This window comes from Argiope bruennichi, chromosome X2 (assembly GCF_947563725.1).
Source record: "Argiope bruennichi chromosome X2, qqArgBrue1.1, whole genome shotgun sequence".
Classification (NCBI taxonomy): Eukaryota; Metazoa; Arthropoda; class Arachnida; order Araneae; family Araneidae; genus Argiope; species Argiope bruennichi.
In genome coordinates, this window is record NC_079163.1 from 62,657,919 (window position 1) to 62,681,975 (window position 24,057).

At 30.1% G+C, this 24,057-nt stretch overlaps 1 protein-coding gene across 6 annotated transcripts in view; it reads left to right on the forward strand.

Moving 5' to 3' along the window:
• The window catches only part of LOC129960099 (homeobox protein AKR-like), a 203,195-nt gene extending 182,881 nt beyond the window's left edge, over nt 1-20,314 (forward strand). For all 6 annotated transcript variants that reach the window (XM_056073214.1, XM_056073211.1, XM_056073210.1 and 3 more), the window contains one exon: nt 13,946-20,314. In XM_056073214.1, coding sequence (XP_055929189.1) covers nt 13,946-14,829 — 884 coding nt within the window. In that variant the 3' untranslated portion in view covers nt 14,830-20,314. The remainder of the gene's footprint in view (nt 1-13,945) is intronic.
• Nucleotides 20,315-24,057: the final 3,743 nt, after the last annotated feature.

Below are 24,057 nucleotides of genomic sequence, written 5' to 3' on the forward strand. Positions count from 1 at the left end.
GTGAGAGCTCGAAAACACGATATTAAAATGAAAAAGGAATGCGAGACCTTGTTGCCCCGAAAATAGATGAATATTGATGCAGAAATTATAAACTAACTCAATGCACAAACGTTTGAAAGCCGACATGCATGCTTAAGAATATCCATCTAAGTACTAAAATTACCATTATATTACTCTATTTATTAATTAATAATTTGTTTATGATAGTGTCCCATAACTTTTGTGAGGAAAGGTTTTTCTTGTTACATTTTGACTGTTAATTTTATAAAATGGATGTTTTAATTTGCATTCGAAATACTTTGTGTGGGTTTGTTATGAATAGAATACATAATTATTGAAGAAATTTCTGTTATGAATTATCAACTTTTATTAGTAAAAAATCATTTCAATGAATTTCCTAAGTGTACAATCACTTTAGGGAAACACGGCATATTGAATTCAATGGATCAGTTCAGATAATAAATGAATATTGTTCTTAATTGTCGTATAATTGATTCTACAAATAAAAGTGATTATGAAATGGTTTTATATTCTGAAAGTCAATTCAGAAAAGCAATCGTTTGGAGGAAAGAATTGCATATATTTTCGTTATCAATGGCAAACCATCAATTGGAGAGAGAAAAAATCAGAATATTAAGAAGCGCTTAATCAAGTAAAAAATTAGATGAAGTTTGAGGAATAGTTAATTAAGAGATGAACTGAAATGAAAGCAGAAAAAAAAATTATTTATAATATGAAATTTGATTCTCCACTAGAAATTAAAATTATTTTCAGAAGAATTTAATGCGTTATCAGTACAATAGTCTTCATTCTCATTATCATATTCAATTATTAAAAAAAAACATTAACATTAAAAAAATCTTTTAATCAATTTTGAGAATAGAAAACCAATTCAGCTTCTCTTCTATTACATTATGATCGCCTATAATATTTGATTTCCAAAAACCTGACAGCCGATACATTCACGAGGCTTTACTTTGTCCAACGTTTCCAAATTATTAAGGCCGGACTTTTAAGGTGTGTTTATTGACATTTAGTTTCAAAATGCTCTTTAGTGGATTTTGGGTTGCTTGTGTAAAGTTTAAACGTAAAAATTTTTTCTCTTGAGAAATAGTGCTTTAAGTTGTTCTCTAATTCAGTTTTTCAATTTCAGTTTTTTTTTTTTTTTTCCTTTTTCTTTCAAACTTCCACATATTTTTCAGCTGCCACATTACATATTTATTTTTATGGCTACGATATATGACAGTATTTTCCTTCATTTTATTATATTACTTTAATATGGAATTTATTGTTTGTAATATATATGGGGAAATTCAAGGCAGCAGACTATTAAGAGCTCCACTCTTTGATAGAAAGGAAAAAAAAGGGGAAAAAATCGTAAAAATGTTGTTCGAAACTACGCTAGTAAATTAGTGATAGCTAAGAAACAGAAAATCGAGTGTTTTCATCTTCATAAACTATTCCTTTTCATTAGGATATAAAAAAAAGAATTTAATTTCTAGTCTGTGACAATCATTCAGATACGCTTATATAAGTGTCATACGATCTGATTGAATTACTAAAATATATAAAGAAGCGTTCTTGATAAAATAAATAGCTCATGCTATAAGAAATATCAGATAGTGACATGATGTTCTGTTGTAAAGACTTTATAAAACTTTCGCATAAGTCATTTCGGTTTTGGTAATTACCACTTTTCTGTATTAATAGGACTTTTCACATTGTATCTTCTTTGAGGAAACTTTGTATTTTACTCTTTTCTAGAATATTTCTCAATGTGTCCAACCAACAAATTTCGAAATAGGATGCGACTACAGAATTCCTTTCCAAATAGCGCCATTAAACATAGCCAAGCCACCTTTCATTGAGGCTTCATGAAATCACTGATGATAACCTCTTTCATGTGACAAGTCGGCTTCCGAATGAGATTTTTAGAGCTGCTTTAACTTCTATTGCCCGTCGTAGAGAAAAAAAGCATGTTATGTGGCGAATATTAAATAAGATTGTAGCTGAATATTCCAGTATTCGCGGGGGGAAGGGGTATGTCGACATGAATTATTATTTTGGTTGCCTGGCTAAGAATTAAAATGAAGAGGTTCGTTCTCTCTGCCCTAGATTTATAGCACCATATCGAATAGGATCAGCTTCTTTTTTTTTTTTTTTAATTGCTGCATGATAAATATTAGCGAATTCATTTTCATCTTAAGTAATTTTTTACTTTAGGGTGAAAACTTAAGTTAGAAATCAGTTAGGACTTCAATTATAGATTACTATTTAGTTATGGTGAATGTTTTATTTAGATTTACCTTTTTTTAATTATTGTAAGTTGTTTGAATCATAGGAAAAGGTTGGATTTTTTTAAAATTTATCAGTGGTTATTCTAATGAAGTAAAGTCAATTTATAATACAGAAAATAGACACTCTATTTGTTGCATACTAATGACACACTAAAAGACTTTTGAAAAATAAATCACTTCTTAAATATCATATTTGTAACATATTTGAATATGAAATGATTTTGTTAACTACCTCTGAATACAATCGAAACAATCAATTTGCTCTTTCTACTACTCGCAGAAAAACATGTTCTATTTATTCTCATTCCCATTAATTGACAGGCCCTCTTTTCAATTCTTATGAGTAGATTACAAAATCTTACATTCAGAGTAGTTTGTGTTGAATATTTGTCTTTTAAAGGAAAGTGGAATATTGATATTGATAGGAATTAGGAATTAATTCATAACCATTGACTGATATTTTTATTATTAATATCCTCCTCTTTCCCTTTGCATATCAGCAATTTTCAATTAAGAATTACCAGATCTGGATACTGTCCGATGATGTTCGCCTCCATAATCTAAATATATCAGATTGCTTACAATAGGCGGCTTCATTGCAAACCCGCACTTTTCAATCAAGAAATGTCCTAAATCAACGTAATCTTTCCTGGCGTTTCAATTAAAATTGTAGGTTAGTTTAACAATCACATTTAAAAGGTCCTCTTTTTCTCCATTCAAATTTGCAATTGTCTAAAAGTCTCAAATTATAGTATACTCTTTCAGGACCTGTCTTTCCGCCATATATAAGGATTTTGGAAATGTTCAGGCCAATTTCAACATAAGTACTGCAAGCGGTTTTTACTCACAAATATATAAAAAATTTTCTTAACAAAAGCTGAATTTATTCTTCAGTCTTGAAATTTGCCTGTAACCTACGTAAGAGTTTCCTTTCTATAAGAAAAAAAAAAAAAAAAAAAGAGAGAGAGAGAGAAAATATTTTTTGAGGTCCTCTTTGAAAAAATACTTTTTCCTTCATTCAAAAGTACAATTTTCGAATCGCAAATATTCAATTCTTTACTGCCAGTATTTCTGCTGATTAGAGGAAATAAAAATCAATTAAAACAGTTATATAATAAATTTGAATAAAATTACGATATTTTATTTCATTATTTTTGGAATTCAAAATAAGCTGAATGAGGTCCTATAGAATATCGAATTTAGCGCCATTCCTTTTTGAACTTGTCCCATTTTCAAAAAATTCTAAAGATGATGGAATAATGCGATAAGTTAAAATTTCCACATATGTTTTAAGGAAGGATGGAAATATGTAACGCACTCCATATACTCACTCTGATAGCTCGTTAATTTGTAACTATTTTTTTCCAAGTCTTCAATTCTCCTTCTGTCCTATCACCTTCCTTCTCAAAAATGTGTATACGTCATATTAGTGACAACTGATTTCTCTAACTTTACATTCACATGAGATTAAGATAAAACGGATTGGGAAATAAATTGGGAATAAAACTAATTTTGGGAAATAAGAAAACAAGAATATATATTTAGTTATGATTTCTTATTTTAATTTTTCTCAACTTTTTAAAATATATTTGTGTGTTATTTTCTAGTTATTATTTGACAGCTTTATGAATTATTTTTAAGTTTTTATATAATTCTTAAGGCATTTTCAAAGATATGGAACCCTTCCATTTTTTTAAAGTTGCTTAATAAATGTTGGTTTTCATGAGTCCGCTAGCAGTTTCATATAGAAAATTGTCATTTACACTGAGTTTCATGATTGTGGCATTATATAAAAATAGATCACAGACCTTGAACATAGAACTAAACGACATTAATATTTGTAAAATTCTTTAAGCTTTAAAAAAATGTGATTTTGTGATGTCTGAGTATTTCAGCTAATGACTTCTTGAGGCCCTTTATTGATATTTGAATACTGCTAGCTTTAATTTCCTATATCAGTATATTCTATGATACTCTGCATTATTATTTTGTAATGGCAATTATAGTATGTTGCTATTAATGAAAATTTATAAATATTTGAAGGTATTTAAAAGAAGCTTTAAAAAACATTTTGAAGGTTTAAAAAACTTTAGCTTTAAAAACTAGAAGCTTTTAAAAACATTCTTTAATTACTACTTCAATTTTCTAAACTTTTGAAAAAAATGTGTTTGAGATACTCTGCGGAAGAAAAACATAGAAAATTATTAAATCATATTAGAATTCTATCTATTTAAATTTTTTTTTTTCTTTTATGAAAATAATTTATTTTGTGGAAGTGGTGGATTTTCTGAGAGATGGAGGGGAAATTGCAAACGATACAAATGGTGTTGGTAAACTAAAATAGATGGCACCAGCAGTCTTTTACAGCTGTATTGCAAGGTTATCTGCAACGTCCTCGCTTTGAGCTGTCAAAAAATCTGAACGATTTCGTAAAGATTTTTAGTATTTTTACCCAAGAAAACAACAGTTTCTCACGAATTTCGAAATATTTTTGTTTAGCAAACTTTGTTGGTTTTCCCAAGATTATTCCGATATAAACATACACAAAGCTTTATTTTGCAATGTGATTTTCAACAGAACTTTATTGCAATCTTTAATTTGCTTACATCTACGCGTTTTTTCTTCTTCTTTTGTTTATTTTTGCAATCACAACTGGTTTCTTACTAACTTCTTCTTTTAAGCACTGAATTTTAATTTGAAATTGAAATTTCTGTTCTGAGGATCTTTTTAAAATGAAAAGTAGTTGGAAAGGTTTTAATTATACTTAAAAAATGTTAGTCTGATCAAAACAAGAATTTTATTGCTTTACCTGCATTTTATAATTGTAATTATTTACTAGGATTTCAATTTTACAACTCTGATTTCTTTTATAGCTCTCGTATAGTCGAAAACTGGATATTAATTTAAATTAACGAAATTTATATATATTTTTTTAATTCAGCAATTTGAGGATTCATATTTACGAACGACTTGAATATTATTTTCTATCATTCAAAAAATATGAATGATTATATAACATATTATTTAGGAATATTTAATATCATCATTGTTAAACAATTTGCATATGTGAATATGTAATTCTAAAAATATGTTAAGTTATTGGAATACAAATACTTGCAGACTTTAAAGGAAAAGCATTTGTCTTTATATTCCGCTTTTACATTTTATATCATTTGGTTAGTATGGGATGAGTGTAATGGTGACTTTTAATGACATCTTTCTCTAGAGCATTTTGAAAGATTCAAGGCATTCGCAAGTAACTGACTGTGGTAGTTAGAGCCAGTTCTAAAGACAAAGCCTCTATCGTACCATTTAATTTCATCCACCCCCTTACCTTAGAATGCAGAAGGTCTCAAACTTTTAAAATTTTGTGTCATTTATATAAGAAATTAAAGTATACATATGTACTCATAAGAGTTATGTCGATTAAAAATGCATCCTAAATAGAATGTTTAATCAAAGTATAAAGCATTTAACGAGTATATTATTCTATTATATTCGTGTTATACTTTTACATTGTAATAAAATATAAAAATACAATGTACGTTAGAAAATGATTGATAATAATATATAATAGCATATAATAATATTTATTATTACTGAGGATTACCTGTTTTGTTGCAACAAGTTTCAATTTAGTTGGGCTTTATCTTCATTCGTTTCAAATGTAAGTTACGCTCAAGTTGTAACCGTCTTCTATATTTACTTTTAATTAATAACATAGTTGAGAATACAATTTCGCAAAAATGTGATGTGTTGAAAGACATTAAAAATTCTTTCTCGAAATTATAATGATATTTATTTTCTCTTTTGAACCTTAATTAGCCTAAAATTTCTTTTATTAAAAAAAAAAAAAAAACTCCTCATTTGTGAGATATCTGACTTATGAAATATCTAAAAGCTGATCGCTTTCTTCCACTAAAATGTTAGTACAGTGTTCAGAATAGAGAGGCGATCTCTTATTCTTTTTAATTTTCAATGAAGTAGTCACTCCAGAACTGTAAGTAGCATATGAACGGTGTTACCGCCGTCATAAGCGCCTATTTAAGCATAGAGGACTAAAGACGGGAAACAATTTTATACTTGAATAATTATTATAGATTAAAATAAAATATTAAAAAGGCCACCATTTTTCATTCATTTACATCATTTGTGTAAAAATTATGTCATCAAGAGTAATGTAATGTGTCATTAATGGTACATGTACAATAATTTGAGACTTCCTGCTATAATATCTTCCCTCATTTTCTAAACCAATATATTTCGAATTAATATTTCTTGTAATTTTCTCTAATAACAAAACAAAACAAAAAAAATAATGCAGTAAGAATGAAATTAAAATGTCTACCCTGTGTTTATGGGCTAAATTTTACTTTAGCATTTAACGGTAAAATTAATGAATCCGTGAGTAAAATTCATAAGAAAAAAAATGCGCAGGCATATATATTTCGTTTTTTGTTTTAAACAATAATCAAGATTGTAGAAACAAACACTGAACACTTCTGATTGATATGCAGTTTGCTACTCGAGTTACCACAATTCACGGATTCTGAATTGCCAATTTTAAAACAAGTTATTGGAATCGGTTCAGGTGATAGGGCAATTATAGAATATAAACGAAAAAAAAAAAATGTAATTTAAACATGGAAATTCGTATAAAATTATTTTACTTACTGATAGAAGAGTGTATGATTCGTACTTTACTTATTTGAACTTTATGTACTCAGATGGCATAATGCTATAGTTTACTTTTTGGAAATTTACCAGACAGCAGTTTTAGGATTGTCACCAAAATTTTTTTACATTAGGAAATACGTTACCAATTTGAGTGAAAAATAGCTTACTATGGCTTGCAATCGCTTTGAATAGAACAAATTGTTGCAATTTAAGGAATAACAGCTATTTTCGAAGTGTTTCCAAACTTACGATAATTTGCTGTCCCCCCCCCTTTTTTTTTCTCCCTATTTCTACGTTGTCTTCATGCTGTAGAATTTTAAAAGGTTAAGTGAAATAAGAAGGTTTTAGAGGTTTAATATGTTCAATGGTTTATTGATAAAATTGGAAGAATAAAAAAAAAATGTTATTTTACATTGTTTTATAGTTTTATTTTGAACGTTACAAGGTCTTCATCAAACTCTGTAACATCATTACTGGTGCGAAATTTTCTGTGGAATCCATGGCAGTCTTTGTCAATTAGAGAAAAAAAATTGGTAACAGATTTTTTTTTTTTTTTCTTTTTTTCTTTTTTCAGAGAGTTGGTGAGTAGTGACTCAGTGTAGGAGAGCGGTATGATAATTGAATCCAATGATAATTGGCTTTCTATTTTTTGTCTTTTGATGTCTGAAATTCTGTATTATATTTTATTTCGCCCCCAAAAAATACTTTATACCACAGGCATTTTATTTTCATCCTTGTTCCCTTGCCTTTAGTTGAATTAATAATCCTTTTTATCACAATGCTTTTTGAAAATAGGACTTGTCCATCAGATTCGCTTGAAAGCGTTATTCTTCTTTTCATATACTCGATTCAGATACAACGTTCGGCCGAAAGAGACTCTTGGAATCATTATAGCTGCATCTTCTGCTTGTTTCTTTGTGCTTTCAACCCTAGCATGGCTGCTATCACCTTCCGTTCCAATGTGGCCGGGTAAGAGAAATGTTTAGTCACTCATATAGATCGAAGTCATAGATCACATAGATTCCCCTTCAGCGTATCGCTATTGGTCATCATAATGTGAATGTTTCTGCTTTTTCCACTGCATTTGCCAAAGTATGTAGTTATATGGCAGGTACAGCACGATTAGTCGAATCACACCAGTGATGGATTTAGGTATTCTGCGGCCCTAGACAGTGTTCATTATGAGGCCTCTTTTTTAAATAGATGATCAATTGGGTTTCACATTTCTAAAATATTAATGATTTATTTTAGATTTATTTATTTTATTACTTTTTTGAATAAGTATTTTTTTTTTATTTATATATAATGACACCAGACTGCCCGGCATTCATATTTGTATGCAATTTTATTGAAGCAGATGCAAGTTTTATAAATATTCTATTAACTAAGTGAATCTAATGAAACACATAGGAATAAAAAGTTAATATTATCTGCATATTTTATCATTCATACGATTCGTAATTTTTAAAATTTATTTGGCAACTAGGGCAACAAAACTGTTTAATCGATTTGTACGAAACTTATCCTTTCAAGTAGGAAGCTGCCTAGTTGGAAATATGCCACTGAATCACACAGAAGACTGTTTGATCTTACCCACAATCGCCATAATTACTAATGTCACTTAGGCAGGTCGTTTCTTGAACTTGGGAGTAATAATATACTGCAAATGTGTAGCTAGACAGTAATTTTTTGTTGTAAACAATGTCAATAGATAGGTATGACGATGGAAGCACTTGTTACAAATAAAACACTAATACCCTTTCTGCAGGGCTATTAATAACTGACTTCTAAACTTTCATTTACACTCATATCCCTTTTTGGCCAGGATATTGTCATAAAGCAAGGATAAATGCCGATGTTATTTCAGATTAGCGACCTTCGGTGGCTAGTAGTAAAGTCTTGGCTTCGAAATCGGAGGGCAACTGAAGACCTGACGTGAATATGAACTTTATGCACGTTGAATCTGACGTGAGTTAAATGCCGTAATGCTGGAAAGATGCGGTTGCATGGCGGAAGGAGGTTCGTCCTCATCATCCAAACGCGGTTAAAAATTGCGATTTATTTCCCAAAATAATCTTTTGTTGCTTCAAAATAGGACGTTAATATATATAAATTGATCTCCAGATTAGTACGAAATTACTTTCGGCTGTAAATTTGCCACATTTCTCACATATATCGATTTATAGCTATTTAAACTTAACATCAATAGATTTGAAAACTCTTCAACATCAAGTATTTTTGGCCGAAAAAACGCAGAAATTTTATAATTCTCCATCATTACCATGGTTATGATTTAACTACCTAATCAGACTGTACGTTAAAAATATAAGGTTGCAAAACGTTATAATTCAGTTTATAATATTTTGACTGCGATTTTTGATTTTTTACAATTTGCCACTGTTTTTCTTATGTTGCATGTTTTTCTCTTTCACATCACTATGAAAGAGAAAGACATAGAACATTTTGCCACATTCTAAGATTAATGAATGAGATTCCGAGATATTTTGTGGAAGACATTTTTGGAGGAAAGTGATTTATAATACTTTCTCATCTATGTGTAAAAACTATTACACATCATCTAGATCGAAATAAATACAAAAATATTCTATGAAACAATTAATAAATATTCCACTTCTCGTTTTTAGTGGCTCTACATATTAGGATAGTTCAGATTGTAAATTTAATAACCATTAGTTCCTTGCACATAGTTTTAACTGTAGTTTGAATTCCCATATTATATCTACTTAATTACAGTCATGCTGTTAGGATACGTCAAATGACTTTATTTTCTGTCGATAATTTATCAAAATTAGGAATTATTATGAAACACTCTGATATGCTCAACACCTTTTGTAGTTATCATACGTTTTTTATAAGCTGATTATTTTTGTGAGCTGAAATGAATAGAGAAAATAAACTAATTTCAAATTTCTGCATTGGTGTATAAGATCAAAGTAACCAATCTATGTCTATTTAAAGTTATATGTTTGTATGAGTTCCATTATCTTACACTACAGCCTTTAAATAAGGTTTCCACAGACTTCCAGAATGCCTTATTGCGCCTGCGTGCAAATTCCACATCTAAGGAAATGAATGAGTTGCTTCATGTTTTGCGGTCTGCTTTTTTCTTTCTTTTATATTTCTATGCCCTGCCCATTCACGTGATAGCGTATTTAGCAGTTATTGACATAAGATGCCGTGAGAAACGATTGGTAATGAAGATCGAAGTGGATTTTGCGATAGATTTTCGCTTAGATCTAATTTTGGTCGCAGGTCAAAGGGAAGGGCAAGAGTTCAATTCATACTATCATGATTTCGGTTCTGCTCTTCATTCTCTGGTTTTTAATCAAGGTCGTTTTTGATTTTACTCTCTGATATGCTCAGCACTTTTCCTTCTATCAATCAATTTCCTTCCAACAACTATATTTATTTTTTGTGAAAATCGCGCTTTTCGAATCTCTTATTAATATGAACACGTTTAAAAGAAATTAATCGAATAATGGATAAGCTGTTAACATTTATAACTATTTTATTTTTCAGCAAGGTGTTATATTGCCATAAGCATCTGCTCGTGCTTACCTTTTTAAGTATTTACATTATTATCCTGCAGAATGATTTGCATTCTATGTTCATCTTCTAGTTAATGTTTTATTTTTTGCTTTAAATACCAGTGTAAATTTGAATTTTATTTTCTAGTTTTTATAATACTCAGGATTGAGATTAATTGAAAATTGACGGGTAAAAGATAAGCATTGGCTTTACCTTAAATTGTCTAGTAAATTACAGCTGAAAAAAATGTTTTTATTATAAGCAAGAATGATTCTTTAATAAATAAAAACTCATGTTCCTGGCAATAAAAAAAAGGTTTAAGTATAGACAAACCTATTCAACATGTATTGGGCCAAGGAATATTCTTGATTTAAAGGTTTTTATTTAGAAATACCTATTTTTCTCATTGAGCAAATGAGGAAATAATTGAAAAGTGTTTTCTTTTTCATTGCTCGATTTCTCTCTCTCCCCCCCCCTCCTTAACTCAGAATTCATGATTTTTCAAGCATCATATTACTGTGCTTGACACTTCTTGATAAATGATGGCATTTAAACATTAAACGCATCCCTTATTACCCGTATGATTAGAAAACCTCTGTAAAAATAGTATTACTTAATGAGTATTATTTAAAAGCTTCTTTGATGCATCTTCATAGAAGTTTCTGATGTATATCTCATTATCCATTGTTTTTTTTTTTATACTTTAACGATAGTTTAAATTTAAGTGTTATTCAGGAAAAAAAAAGATGAAACAGGATGCAGCTAATCCGCAGCTGATGCATTACATAATGAATATCTGTAATTTCTTAAGTCAGCAAATTGCTGTTCCTGATGCTGCATTAACACATAGAATAAATCCTATAAATTTTTTTAAGTAATGCTGTAACTATTTCTCCAAGGAAGATTTTATTGAATTCATTTTGAATTATGAAACAAATGAAATTTATACAGTTTAGGTACAGTTAGGTAGCAAGTTAAGATATGGAATTCTTTTATGGTCCATGAAATAAATAATTACAAAATTAAGTAATGATTCATCAATATGTACTTTTTATAAACATATGTTTTGTAACTTACGTCTTGGGTGGCTGTTTAATTGAATGCGAATCGAACCTGTGGCCGTTGCAATTCATGCTTGAAATCATATTTTTGACAAATGTCAAACCGAAGCTGATATTAAAGATTGTTTTACAAATTATACTACCGCAATATTGTTGAAAGTAAAACTAAAATCAAATTACATGCTACGTTTTATTCCTTAATATATAAAATCGGAATTCGAACTATCCTTGCAAGGCGTTCTTTATTCGTAGGATAAAGAAATGTTCTTCAAAAATTTTGAATATAGTTAATAAATCTTAATACCTACTGGCGACATGCGAATTCTTAAAATTATTGTTCTACCAGGCGCGTCTTGTTGGGAAATATATTCTTGTATATATCATTCTAAGCCATTTTTAGCGCATTCACCAAAAGAACTTCCTCTGACTTGCTTCAAAAGTATCACTGTCATGCTTACCAAGTAGGTTTATGTCCTCTTAATGGTTTTCACTTTGTGTAAATAATTGGCATTTCCTATAAATAATGGTGCAACAGTTCTGTAAATAAAAGAAATGATTGTTGCAATCTTATGAGTAAAAAGGAGATGAGCCAGACTTATAATGTATCTAAATAGAGAGCCAGAATTATAATGTATCTAAATAGAGAGCCAGAATTATAATGTATCTAAATAGAGAGCCAGAATTATAATGTATCTAAATAGAGAGCCAGAATTATAATGTAGATAAAACTATAAATTACCATGATTTTTTTAAAAATCTACACAAACACAATACATTACGTTAATAGTTGTCATGTATCTCAGAAAGTGGACTCCCCCCAAATTATGGCTTATAGCTAAGATTTATTCAGAACTCAAAAGATATATTTGTTTGTTGTTTTAATTGCATTCTGCATTTTATTATAATAGCACTTATTATTAGCATTACGATGATACGTTAGAATTTAAAAAAGTATATCACCTTGTTATATAAATTTATTCGTTGTTACAGTTCGGTTTGTGGCGAACCTCCTTTTTTATAGGATATAGTTAGCTTGAACTTCTTGATTTTTGCAATTTTTGAAGTTTATTTTACCATTACTAATTCCCACCGTGGGGCACCTCGAAAAGAGGATGAGATGCTTCCGGTGTGGTGGTTGGATCTCACCACCCTGGAAGGTACATAAATAGGTGGAGGGGGGATCTGGCTTCTCCCATCGATGACGGGACATACTTCCTTCGGGAAGGGTTGTATCGTGACCGGTGATGGCCCATAGGACTTAACCACAGTTCCCACCAATGTTGCTGTTGCAGCGGTCCAGTTATTCAATTTTCTTTATCAGTGTGCCTTCGGGCGGGTCAGTGATATGACTTACCATTACTAATTTATATTACTGTTGAAGCAGTATTTTATATTCTAGTGATAACAATATCAATAGATATAATATGATGTTATATCCTACTAAGTTAATTTAAGAATACTTGAATTTTCATGATACATAATCAAATATATGTTTTTGTGTGTCTTCATCATTGTCTTCTTTGAAGTTTTGTTTATTAAAATTGTAAGATTTCTTGTACTATAATTTAGATAATTTTTAAACAACCTGATTTCTATTTTGTAAAGAATAATCATTATTTAATTTAGTTACTAAAAAATGAAATTAATTTCAGTGGTTATTTACTGATGATGTTGGTGTTATTACTGATATCATTGTCTGCATTCCAATTTTTTTTTCAGTCTTCAACTTCTTTTAGTATATTGTAATAAAAAAATTAGTTTCGAGTGTTAATCTGACATTCAGCGTAAATCAGGTTACTTGATTAAATGTCTTAACAATCAGTAGTATTTTGCGTTTGTTTACACATATGATACTGACTAAATAACTCATTTTAATGAGGTTAATAGAATGTTATGTATTGATTTTTCTAAGTCAATTTGTTCTCTAAAAATTTTCCTACTGTTAAATTAAAACTTAATTACCTTGGCATACGATGCACAGATAATATGACCTGAGTTTGAGTCACTAATTTCATTAATTTTTTTTTCATTCGGGGTTATTCAAAACAAGTGCATCTAGTTGGTGTGCAATGCTTTTGTTATTTCTGTGGCATTTTTGTAAAGCTTTCGTCTTAATGATTCAGTGAAATAATATTTTCTTGATGATATGTTGTTGTGGTATTAGATTTTGATCTTCTTCACATTTATTGCAGATAAATACATGTTATTGACTTAAATATTCATGTTTAAAAAATGCAATTTTTTTATCCCCTGCAATTTCGATGCGTAATCTCAAATCAACAGTTTGTTTAAATTTACTTTTCGTTGCATGAATATGTAGCGTAATTTTTGTCATCTAACAAGTATTTATTTTCATTTTAGCCAAAGACAGTCTCCCGATGCACCTGTCTGACGAGGCTATGCCCTATCCGAGACCGGAGTCGCGATTACCCGGCGAATCCCGTCGGAAGCGACGTGGAAATCTCCCGAAAGAGTCCGTACGGATCTTGCGAATGTGGCTGTATGAGCACCGTTACAGTGCCTATCCATCTGAGAAAGAGAAAGCCAAGTTAGCTGAAGATGCCAAACTCACTCAACTTCAAGTCTGCAACTGGTTCATCAATGCCCGTCGACGCATCCTACCTGATATCATCCGCAAGGAGGGCCATGATCCTCTTCAGTACACTATCACACGGAAGAGTGGTGTCAATGTTCCCAGGTCTGCACCTACCTCCACTATCACCAGCAGCAGATCGAGTAGTTACAGTCGGTCCATGGACTCCAACAGCAGCCCGATATCGTTGACTGACGATAGCGTCACTGACGTAGACGCTGACAGCGAGGACTCTGACAACAGTACTACGTCCACTGCCTCATCTCAGATCAGTTCGTCTCAGGAGGCCTGTCCTCTGAAACTGACCAAACGCTGGCAGAGGACACATGAGCAAGAACTGCTCATCCAGCCTCCCGAAACTGATCTTCAGTGTACTGTGATGCATAGTCCACCCTCTGTGAATGGGGAGACTTCGCATCCAAGTTCTTTTGATGACAACTCCAAGGCACTATATTCCTCAAAAGAGGACTCTTCACCGTCTCGTAACTCAGATAACTCTACCCAAGAAATGTGGACTTCCTCTAACACGCCACCTTTGACGCCACCTTCTTCAGTTGATAATTCGCTTACTTGCCTTTACATTTTGGTTAATGTTGCTTGCGAGGTTCGAGACCAAGAACTCCAAGCAAAATCTTCCAGCGTCGATTTATGAGAGGTTATTTTCTTCACAGCTTATGTTCATTAATTTAGTGCCTTATGGAAAGCAATCTTCAGAAAACTTTCACATGTTGATCATCTATAGTTTACTCTTCCCATTTTTTAAAGACTTTATTTCTTCTCCCATATTGGAAGTTATTATTAGTCATATTGTATCTAATTCATAATTTTAAGTTGGCAAAGTGTCTGGAGAGGTTGTTTTGATATAAATACATATATACATAACTCAATACATCTTCTTCTTTTTCTTCTTCTTTTTAAGGATAGCCCTCTTGTACCAATTTTATAATTTAATCATGGTACTTTTATAAATGGATTGCGAGTGATAGGACTTCTGTAACTGCGAGAACGAGCATGCTGAACTCTTCTGTAAGTGGAGAATATTCGAGACCAATTACAACCTAATTGCCTGAAATCTAGGTTTTTGGTCTTCCATTGACTTTATTACATAAATTAAATCTTGAGACATCTTTCATCAAGATAATTTGGTTTCTTTAGTAAAGAGATGGAAAATAATTGATTTTCGAACTCTTTTTGAATTAAGGCTATTTTTATATGCCATGCACACTTTATTTTTTCATTTAATGTTAAATCAATTTTAAAATGTTTTAGAGAAATTTGATTATTTACTATGTCAGTGGACAAGAATATTCAGCATCATTTTGTGCGTTTTATGAATAGCTCTGGTTAATTTTATTTTTGTCAGTTTGACTTAAAGTATAAGTTTATGGGTTTTCACCTCTGTTTTCAATGTTTTCTGAAAAAACTAATTGTATCCACGATTTACTGCTTAAGGGGGACTTGTTGCCTTATTTCTTCTCTATTTTTGATTTTCACTATTAGTAGTTTAATGGACTTCGGAAAACAATACTCTGCATATTGAAAATGCTTGTTTTCATAATGATGAATATCCAAATTAAGATGTAATTTGATATAGATGTATTTGTGAGTAATGATGTTAAAGAGATTCAAGAATTTTGATGTACAAAAATGTTTTTCTCTTGTGTAATTGAGTAGAAAAGGTGTCATAATATTGTGACCTAAAGCTTGCTTTTTATGTTACAGTAAAAAACACTGCTTTTAAAAAGTGAATTCTTGTGCATAAAAATGTTTTTCTTGTATCCCTTTGTTCGTTTATAAGTAATATGGAACTTGGGAGTTCATTTAAAACTTTTTATTTTTAAAAATTAATATTATTATGGCAAAGAACATCTGCATCACTCCAGAAATGCTCTGTCTGAATATGTATATTATATATTTAGGACTATTTTTTTCATCGGTGAAATGATGCTGTTAATTTGTTAATCTAAGGGCTTTCCCTTTTGCAAATAAGTCAAATTTTCATGAATTGTTCATGCCCGAAGAGACTAAATGATATATTACTTCAATAAAAAAAAATAAAAAACAATTATTTTTCTAAAGTCTAAAATAAAAATGACTATTTCCCCAGAAAAATCCATAGCTCTATGTATTACATCATCCCTCCATATTTTCTTTTAATAGGAAATAGGAATTTTCGGTTTATTGTCACTTTTATGGGTATACATTGATGCATTTGTAGTTCATCATGCTTTTAATTTGTTTATTTTTATATGAAAATCAATGTTTTACATAACATGAAACATTTTCTTTATGAATACTGACACCATAATTTTGGATTTAATGCCTTTTTGTATGAATGTTTTTTTTTTTAATTTTTAAAGCTTTTTTTCTTTCTTCCCCTAAGTGAAACTGAGATACTTTTTAATGAATTGTTCTATCATATATTTGGTTATTCAGATAGAATTCATGTCTTGAATTACAACCAGATTTATCAGTTTCTTCATAAATGCCATAATCGTTGTAGAATTCTGTGCCTAATAACAATTTAGTATCTACCTTTATATCTTGTCATTGTTTTTAGTGTCACTCCTCATTAGCTGAGAGTGAAAACATTTGTTTCAAGATGCAGCTGTGTGTAAATTTCCTTTTTCGTACGAGTTTTTATCTTTATTTTAAAACATATTTATTTCACTTTTTATTTTTATTTTGTACTTATTCAGAAGTGTTTTTTTTCTGGAAAGATTCTTGTTACATCAGACTCATTTGAAGTTATTCAGCAATTGTTTGCTTGATTCTAAAACTCATGAAAGCAGGACATTTTTTAATCATTAAAAAATCTAAAATGCAAGCTGGTGAATGAGAAATAATCTCATAAATTGTTGTATGAAAAGATTCTTCTCATGAGAAATCTTCTCACAACTAATGTACCTTAAAATTGCAGTACAAATCAAAATTATTTCCTGACCTGTCCTACCTCATGATTATTATTTAGAGCATTTTTAAAGTGATGCTATTCCTTTGTTTGAAGTATAGAAAGTGTGATTTTTATAATGCTTCCCTACATAAAATAAAAGAACAGCGTGCTTAAAAAGTCTTCCACATATGTGTTAGATTACAAAGGTGAGCTTTTTCAGATAAGTCTTTGCCTGCAATCTGCAATTATACGTTGACCTTCATGTACAGAATTTTGATTGCTAAATTTGACAATGCTATGCTAAAATGTATCTGACGATCTGTTTAATGAGATATATTTGCCATTCACACAGTAGTTTTATTATATGCTTATGCTTTTATTTGCAAAAAAGTACAAAATGTTCCTGTGATTGTTTTATACGTTTAAGAAATGTGTAGCAAGATTTCCTTGTACTATGCAGTGTTACCAATGCAACTTTTTTATTTTGTAACAACTTTCTTTTATTTCATAATCAAATAATTAGAAATTTAGTGTTTGATTCTGAAAGTAACTACTTATGTTGAAATAGTATAATATTGCTTGTAGAATGTTGTATAAAAATGCTAGCAAGTATAGAGTTGTAGAGCAGAAGTCGCTGTTATTGCTAAGATGGAAGCAAAATTGACAAAAAAGACTACTCTGAATTCACATTATTAATTCCATTTTTTTAGTTAAAAAAATTCGATAAAAATGCCCCCACCTTTCCAATAGAATTAGAAAATTTATTCCTTAGTCTAATTCATTTACTCCTTGGTTTAAAATTGACAGTAAGTTAGCAGTTAGGAATAATAATATGAAAATTTAGTTTAGTTATTAGTTGTAAAATTTAATATCGTTTCGAGTTTGAAATTTGAAATTTTTGTTAATGTGCGGACATTATACGAAAACTTCATTGCAAAAAAAGCAGTGGAATACATATAAGGAAGCATCAACTTTTATCATTTGAAAATAGGCGGTTTTAAGTGAAATTTAATTTGTCTTACTTCTTTGTATCATACAACTTCTCATTAAAATTTTATAATGATGTGAAAATTATAATAGTTTCAGGCACAGTTTGAAAGAGTAAAAGCAAAGAAGAGGTATTGAAATATTAAACCTGGTATGCAACGAAATCAGTTTTGCTTATTTAAGCAAACTTAACAAAATATTCAATCTCAAATATTATCTCGTAAAAAAAATAACTTTTAATGTGAAAAAAAATGTAAAAATAAACCATATTTATATTATAAAAAACGTGTAAGAATAAGAAACGGAAACGAACTGATGAGTTCAATAGGACCATAATTTCGATGGTCGTTTGAGTGAAATCAGTTTCTGCTTAGTGTTGAATCTGAAATTGAAGCGCAATTCGCAGAGGGAAAATTGTTGGCAGTTATATATGAGAAATCTTTGTTTATAATCTATTGTCCAGTTGAACTTTTTATTAAAAAACAATTGCTACAAATTATCAAATTTTAAAAGCCACAATTTTTCATTTCTGTTTCATCTACACTAAAAGAAAGAGAAACAATTTAGCAGTTATTCAGTATACAATATGGACACGCGACATGACTTCTTTCCTACATATTAAAATTAAATGGAATTTCAATTCGGAATGCAACATTTTCCAAATTGGTAATGGAGCTTGAAGATATAGCATGAATTTTCATTCTTGCTCCTAATTTTGTTGTCCAATATTTCGATACAAATCTTGTTCAATGGTTGTTACTTTCAGAAACAAATATATCTTCGAAGTGATATTATATCTTTGTGATGAACAGAATTGGCATAATATGCTTTTTTAAAATGATTTTCTTTACTATACATGAAACACATATTTTACGATACCATGTTTTCAATCTGGCTTCTTGCCGACATTTGACTCTTGATTTTAAAAATTTCTTTGTATTAAAAAATCTATTATGTATAATACGAAAACATGTCGACATGACTCAACATTGTATATTTAATTTTGTATTAGATTTGTAAAAATACTGTTATGTTTTGACTGGGAAAAAATCTTGATTTCTATTGATATGAAAACTGCATTTTCATTGATGTAAAGGTGATGATTTGTAAATAAATGTTTTCAATTCGGACGTCATTTGAAGAGTGCTAGTTTTAAAGTAAATCAGACTGTGGAGTACATATTATATTTGTCTATATCATGACGTGCTTACACCAAATGCAATTATAACGTCCGTTTAAAAGAAATAATGTTTTATTTATCAGCGTGTCAGAAATAAATCGATACGCCTTGATGTATCATTTTATACATAGAAAGTGTATTTAATTTTACAGTTGTGTGTAGTTTTTCTGTCTATGTATTATGTGTTTAAATTTGCATTATATAGTTAAGAGATGTTTTGATGCACACATAAATGGATAAATTGAATGAAAAAAAAAAACGATTAATGAAAGCACCTGCATTACTTTGATGTAGTCAACTAATATAGAATCAAATTTGGATTGTACTTGGCTTTGATGAGAAATAATCTGGATAAATATTCTGATATATAAATATAATTTTTGTAGAACATTTATTATTGACTGATATATGAAAAACGACAATGAATTCTGAAATACAACTTCTGTTCCTTTTAGAAATCTTAGTTCCTTGAGCCTCGTTTGTGCTGGTTTTTTGAAATAGTTAAGCAACTGAAAATCATGACTTTATTTAATCAGCCATATTGGGTGGTGTGGTGCTAAAACTAGATATTAGATGTTTTTGCTGTGTGGATTAGTCTGAAAGTATAGAGGAAAAGGACTGTCGTTTCAATCCTTTTAGACGATCAACCTCTTGGAGTCATTCTGTATTTGTATGATGTAGTTATTTGTTTCAGAAATGGATGATGCTTTTACTTAGTGTGTAAAGAAGCAAGTGGGTAGGGTGCCTTATATGACCAAAGCGTGTCATAGCTGAATCTGCGTTCCTAGCAGTGTATGCGTACGTAGCTTTTCCAAGTGATTTTTTTTTATGTATCGTTTCTATATTTAGAGCTTGTTGTTTTTAGCTGCATATTTTTTTAGAGGAGTCATGCTACATATCTGCCCAAAACGTGCCTAGTCAGGACTTAGTATGACATCACTGTACATTCCACACCTCATTTGGTCGGCTTCAGCCACAGGAAAATTGCTTGTGGTATGGAATGTATTGTCTTTGTACAATGCTACCACTTAGTGGTGAAGTGATAGTGTGCATAATAAAAGTGTGGTGATTATGGTCTTATTGTTTATTTTTGTTTATTTATCAAATTTTACCAATTTTTTTTTCACTTAACTACAAGAAATGAGCAATTTGCTTTATCGTAGAACTATTTTTAAAAATATACCATAGAATCGAGTTTTGAAAGTTGCTACTCCAGTAATTTAGTATTTTATTCAAAATCAATCATAAATGAAAATGAAGTCCAATTCTGGAAGTTGTTATTTCTCTTGAACTACGTAATTCATTAACAGCTATACGTGTTTAATGTTATTATATAATTACTGTCTACAGATACTACTAGCTAATCATAATCAAATGAGTATTAGTCGAAACATGCGTAATATGCCGTATAAATTCTTTGAAATTAGCATTGATGCGGTTTCTTATCATAATAATGGGCAAACTACTTTGTCCATCATTCCCTTAAAATTTAATAGACAGATAATATACACTTCAAAATTGAAGTCAAATAATCACTGTTTTCAGACTTGGGGGAGGAGATTTTCATATATTTCCTACTTTTTTTTTATGAATATCAGCTGCATTAGACTAATATATATCTTTATTGTGTGGGTACTTAATAGTACTTTCATTATGTACGTTTATCGAACTCTTATGTTGATAAAAATTTACATTCCATCAAATAACTCGGTGAATATGTAAAATTACGTATAAATAAGGAATTATTTTATTATTTAACGTTATCTCTATATGTAAACCAGATTTAGACTTCACATGTCTTCTGATGGTTTATTTTAATTTGAATTGTTTTTAATGATAGAGGGAAAAGAGACAATTAAAATCTTGCGTTTATCTTGCCAATTAAAATTTCGCTATTATCGTTACTTGTCCGAACAAATGCTTGTTCTTCTAACGTACTTAAAATTTTTTTGAAATGGTATCAAAATGTTATGTAATTGCAAGCCCTCATAGATAAGACTATGGGTGGCTAATGATTCATAAAGTTTACTTCTGTAACTGAAAATCCTGAAGTCAGATTTCACTCTAGAAAATAAATCGTAATCAGATGTATAAGATGATTATTTTGAGGCTTCACTCAGACTCAAAACTGGGAGAAACACAGAAAACTCTTGCAGTGAGGTAGATGTCCCTAAGGCAAGAGAAACCTCAATATTGAATCTCTTGTAACATATACTCGCGCATGGGAGGGATGGCTGATATAGCGAGAAAGGCAAGATTCATTTATTCAGTTTCAGCTGAAGATGGCTGGAGTTATGCTAATAGATTTAAGGAAAAGATAACCGCCCCCTTCCCATTTCAGGAGTGAATAAAATCAGATTAACTGATGCAATAGACAATAAAGATATCAAAAATTTAGTGAATCATATAATCGACGTTTATTTTCTGCAAAATGCAGAAGAGGAAACTGAACCCTGCAATCCTTCAAAGGTAGTAAAATAAGTGAATAGTCATAATTTACAGCAAATTACATACTGGCACATCTTTCGATAAAGGCCATCTTTGGAATTTCAAAATTAATAAATCATATTTTTAAGAGTCCACATTTTCCAACTAATTGAAAAATAGTAATAGTAGATCCTGTATTAAAATCGTACAAGAATTCACGTAGAGTGATTAGTTCAGAAAAATCGGCCTTTTATCTACGATGAGTAAATTGATGTTTGAAAACTTAATCTAAGACCTTCTAATCATATCTTATCAATTCGGTTTTAGAGGGGGAAAGACATCTGCCCATCAATTAATCTTAATGACGAATAAAGTAAACTAGCATTGGGTGTAAAATGGCTAGAGAATCTATTATTTTGAGCATCGAACAAGCATCGACCGAGTATGAATTGTAAACTTAAGAAATCCAGTATTCAGATAGTTAGCTCATGAAATCTTACTTAAAAGGCAAAAACATTTACAGTGAGAGCTCAGAACATGCTTTTAAGACTAGAAGTAGGAGTTGTTTGAGGCTTATTGCTAGTTCTTGTTTTCTTCAGTGTGTGTATAAATGATATAACTAAAGAACTCCAAACACATGTGTACAGATTATAAATAAATTTTTGCACCAATTAAAAGCAAAAAAAAAAAAAAAAAAAAAAAAAATCATAATGACACATATAGTTAAATCAGTGAGAAAAACTTGGAAGATTGATTTAAAAAAATACATTTCCTAAATGATATTAACAAATGGAACAAACCAGACCTAACAGCTCTAACTATTCAATTGGGAACAGGAAATCAAGCATCTTGAAGCTACTTTATATCCTAAATTTACAATCCTAAATACATTTACTACAAAATCGTCCAAATAAAACAGGGAAGTACCCGCGCAACACTCCAAGGAATAACTCGATTGATTGATTGGATTTTAATGGCGCAAAAGGAATAACTCGAAGCTCTCCTGTAATAAAATCTTACTCACTATCTATAATGATCTATATCAATCTATAATCCATCTGATAATATATGGCTATCCAGTAGGGGCAGTTGCAGCAAAGATTCACTTCAATCAACTGATGGTTTCGAAAAACATTCAACTGCATGTTATCTCCAAAGCCAGATGATATATTGGGAATAAAAATATCGCGAAAAGACCTTGAAAATAATGAATTTTAAAGAAAGTTTCAACAAAATAAAGCCTTAGATCTTATGATTATGGTACCCTCTAGATCTTCAAATATAATGCACCAAACACAAAAACAGACTCGCAAGAGCTGAGAAATTATACAAAATGCTAGGCTTTTACAGACACAGCTAATAAGACCATCTTTCAGGTTGTTGTATCAACTTTGATAAGCTACTGCCTTAAAGTATTTCAATTTAGGAGCTTTAAATTCCTAAAAAATTCAAAACTATGTGAATATCTTCAATTTTATTTTATATGTTTATTTTTTAGCGTCTGATATTACTCCAAGTGGAAATATCTAATCACAGAAATATGCATAATAAAAATACCTAGCCACACTAGATTCCATACAAATAAAGTTGAACAGAAATTACGGATACCAATAAATACTAAGTTTTTTCTTTCTTTCTACATATTTTTTATAATTAACTATTGGAGCTGAAATATTTCTGTGATAATTCTGAATATTCGGCTGCTCTATTCTGATGGAAGAAGAAAATTTAAAACAAGCAGGAAAGAAATTAATTTTCTTTTGAAGATTAATGTCCTCGATATCTTGTTTTAAAATCTATTTTTTTTATTTTATTTAAACACTAAGAATGGTCATATTGATCATGAATATATCTTAATTATAACATATGGCATAAATATTTTTAATATGTGATTTAAAAAAAAATTGTTTAATTTTGGTTGGTAATCACGGTGCTAATCAACCAACCCAAATTTCTAAATATTACTCTTCAAACGAACATTTATTAGTATCTAAACAAATTTCAGTGTTGGAACCCTTTACAAATTCAACCATGATTGTGGCAAAATTAAATAAATAAAATAAAACGCGTTCTTTTTTTTTTTTTTTTTTTGTGCGTTTTTGAGTAATTGTGCTAAGGCTTGACTCTGGCCTTTTTCACGACCTAAAATTTTAAAATCTACAGGTAAATGTATAGTAAAAATACCTCAAATAAGAGTGTGGAATTTTCACTCAAAAAGGAAAATATTTTTTATTTACTTCGCTTAGCTGTATCATTGTATAGCAAGCACTCCATAAATAAATTCACTTTTGAAATGAGGATCTATCTAAATCTTTATCACATTCAAGAAATGCAATAGAAAGTACTTATTGTGTTTGTCAATATTTACTAAAAATTACTTATTATGTGTTTAT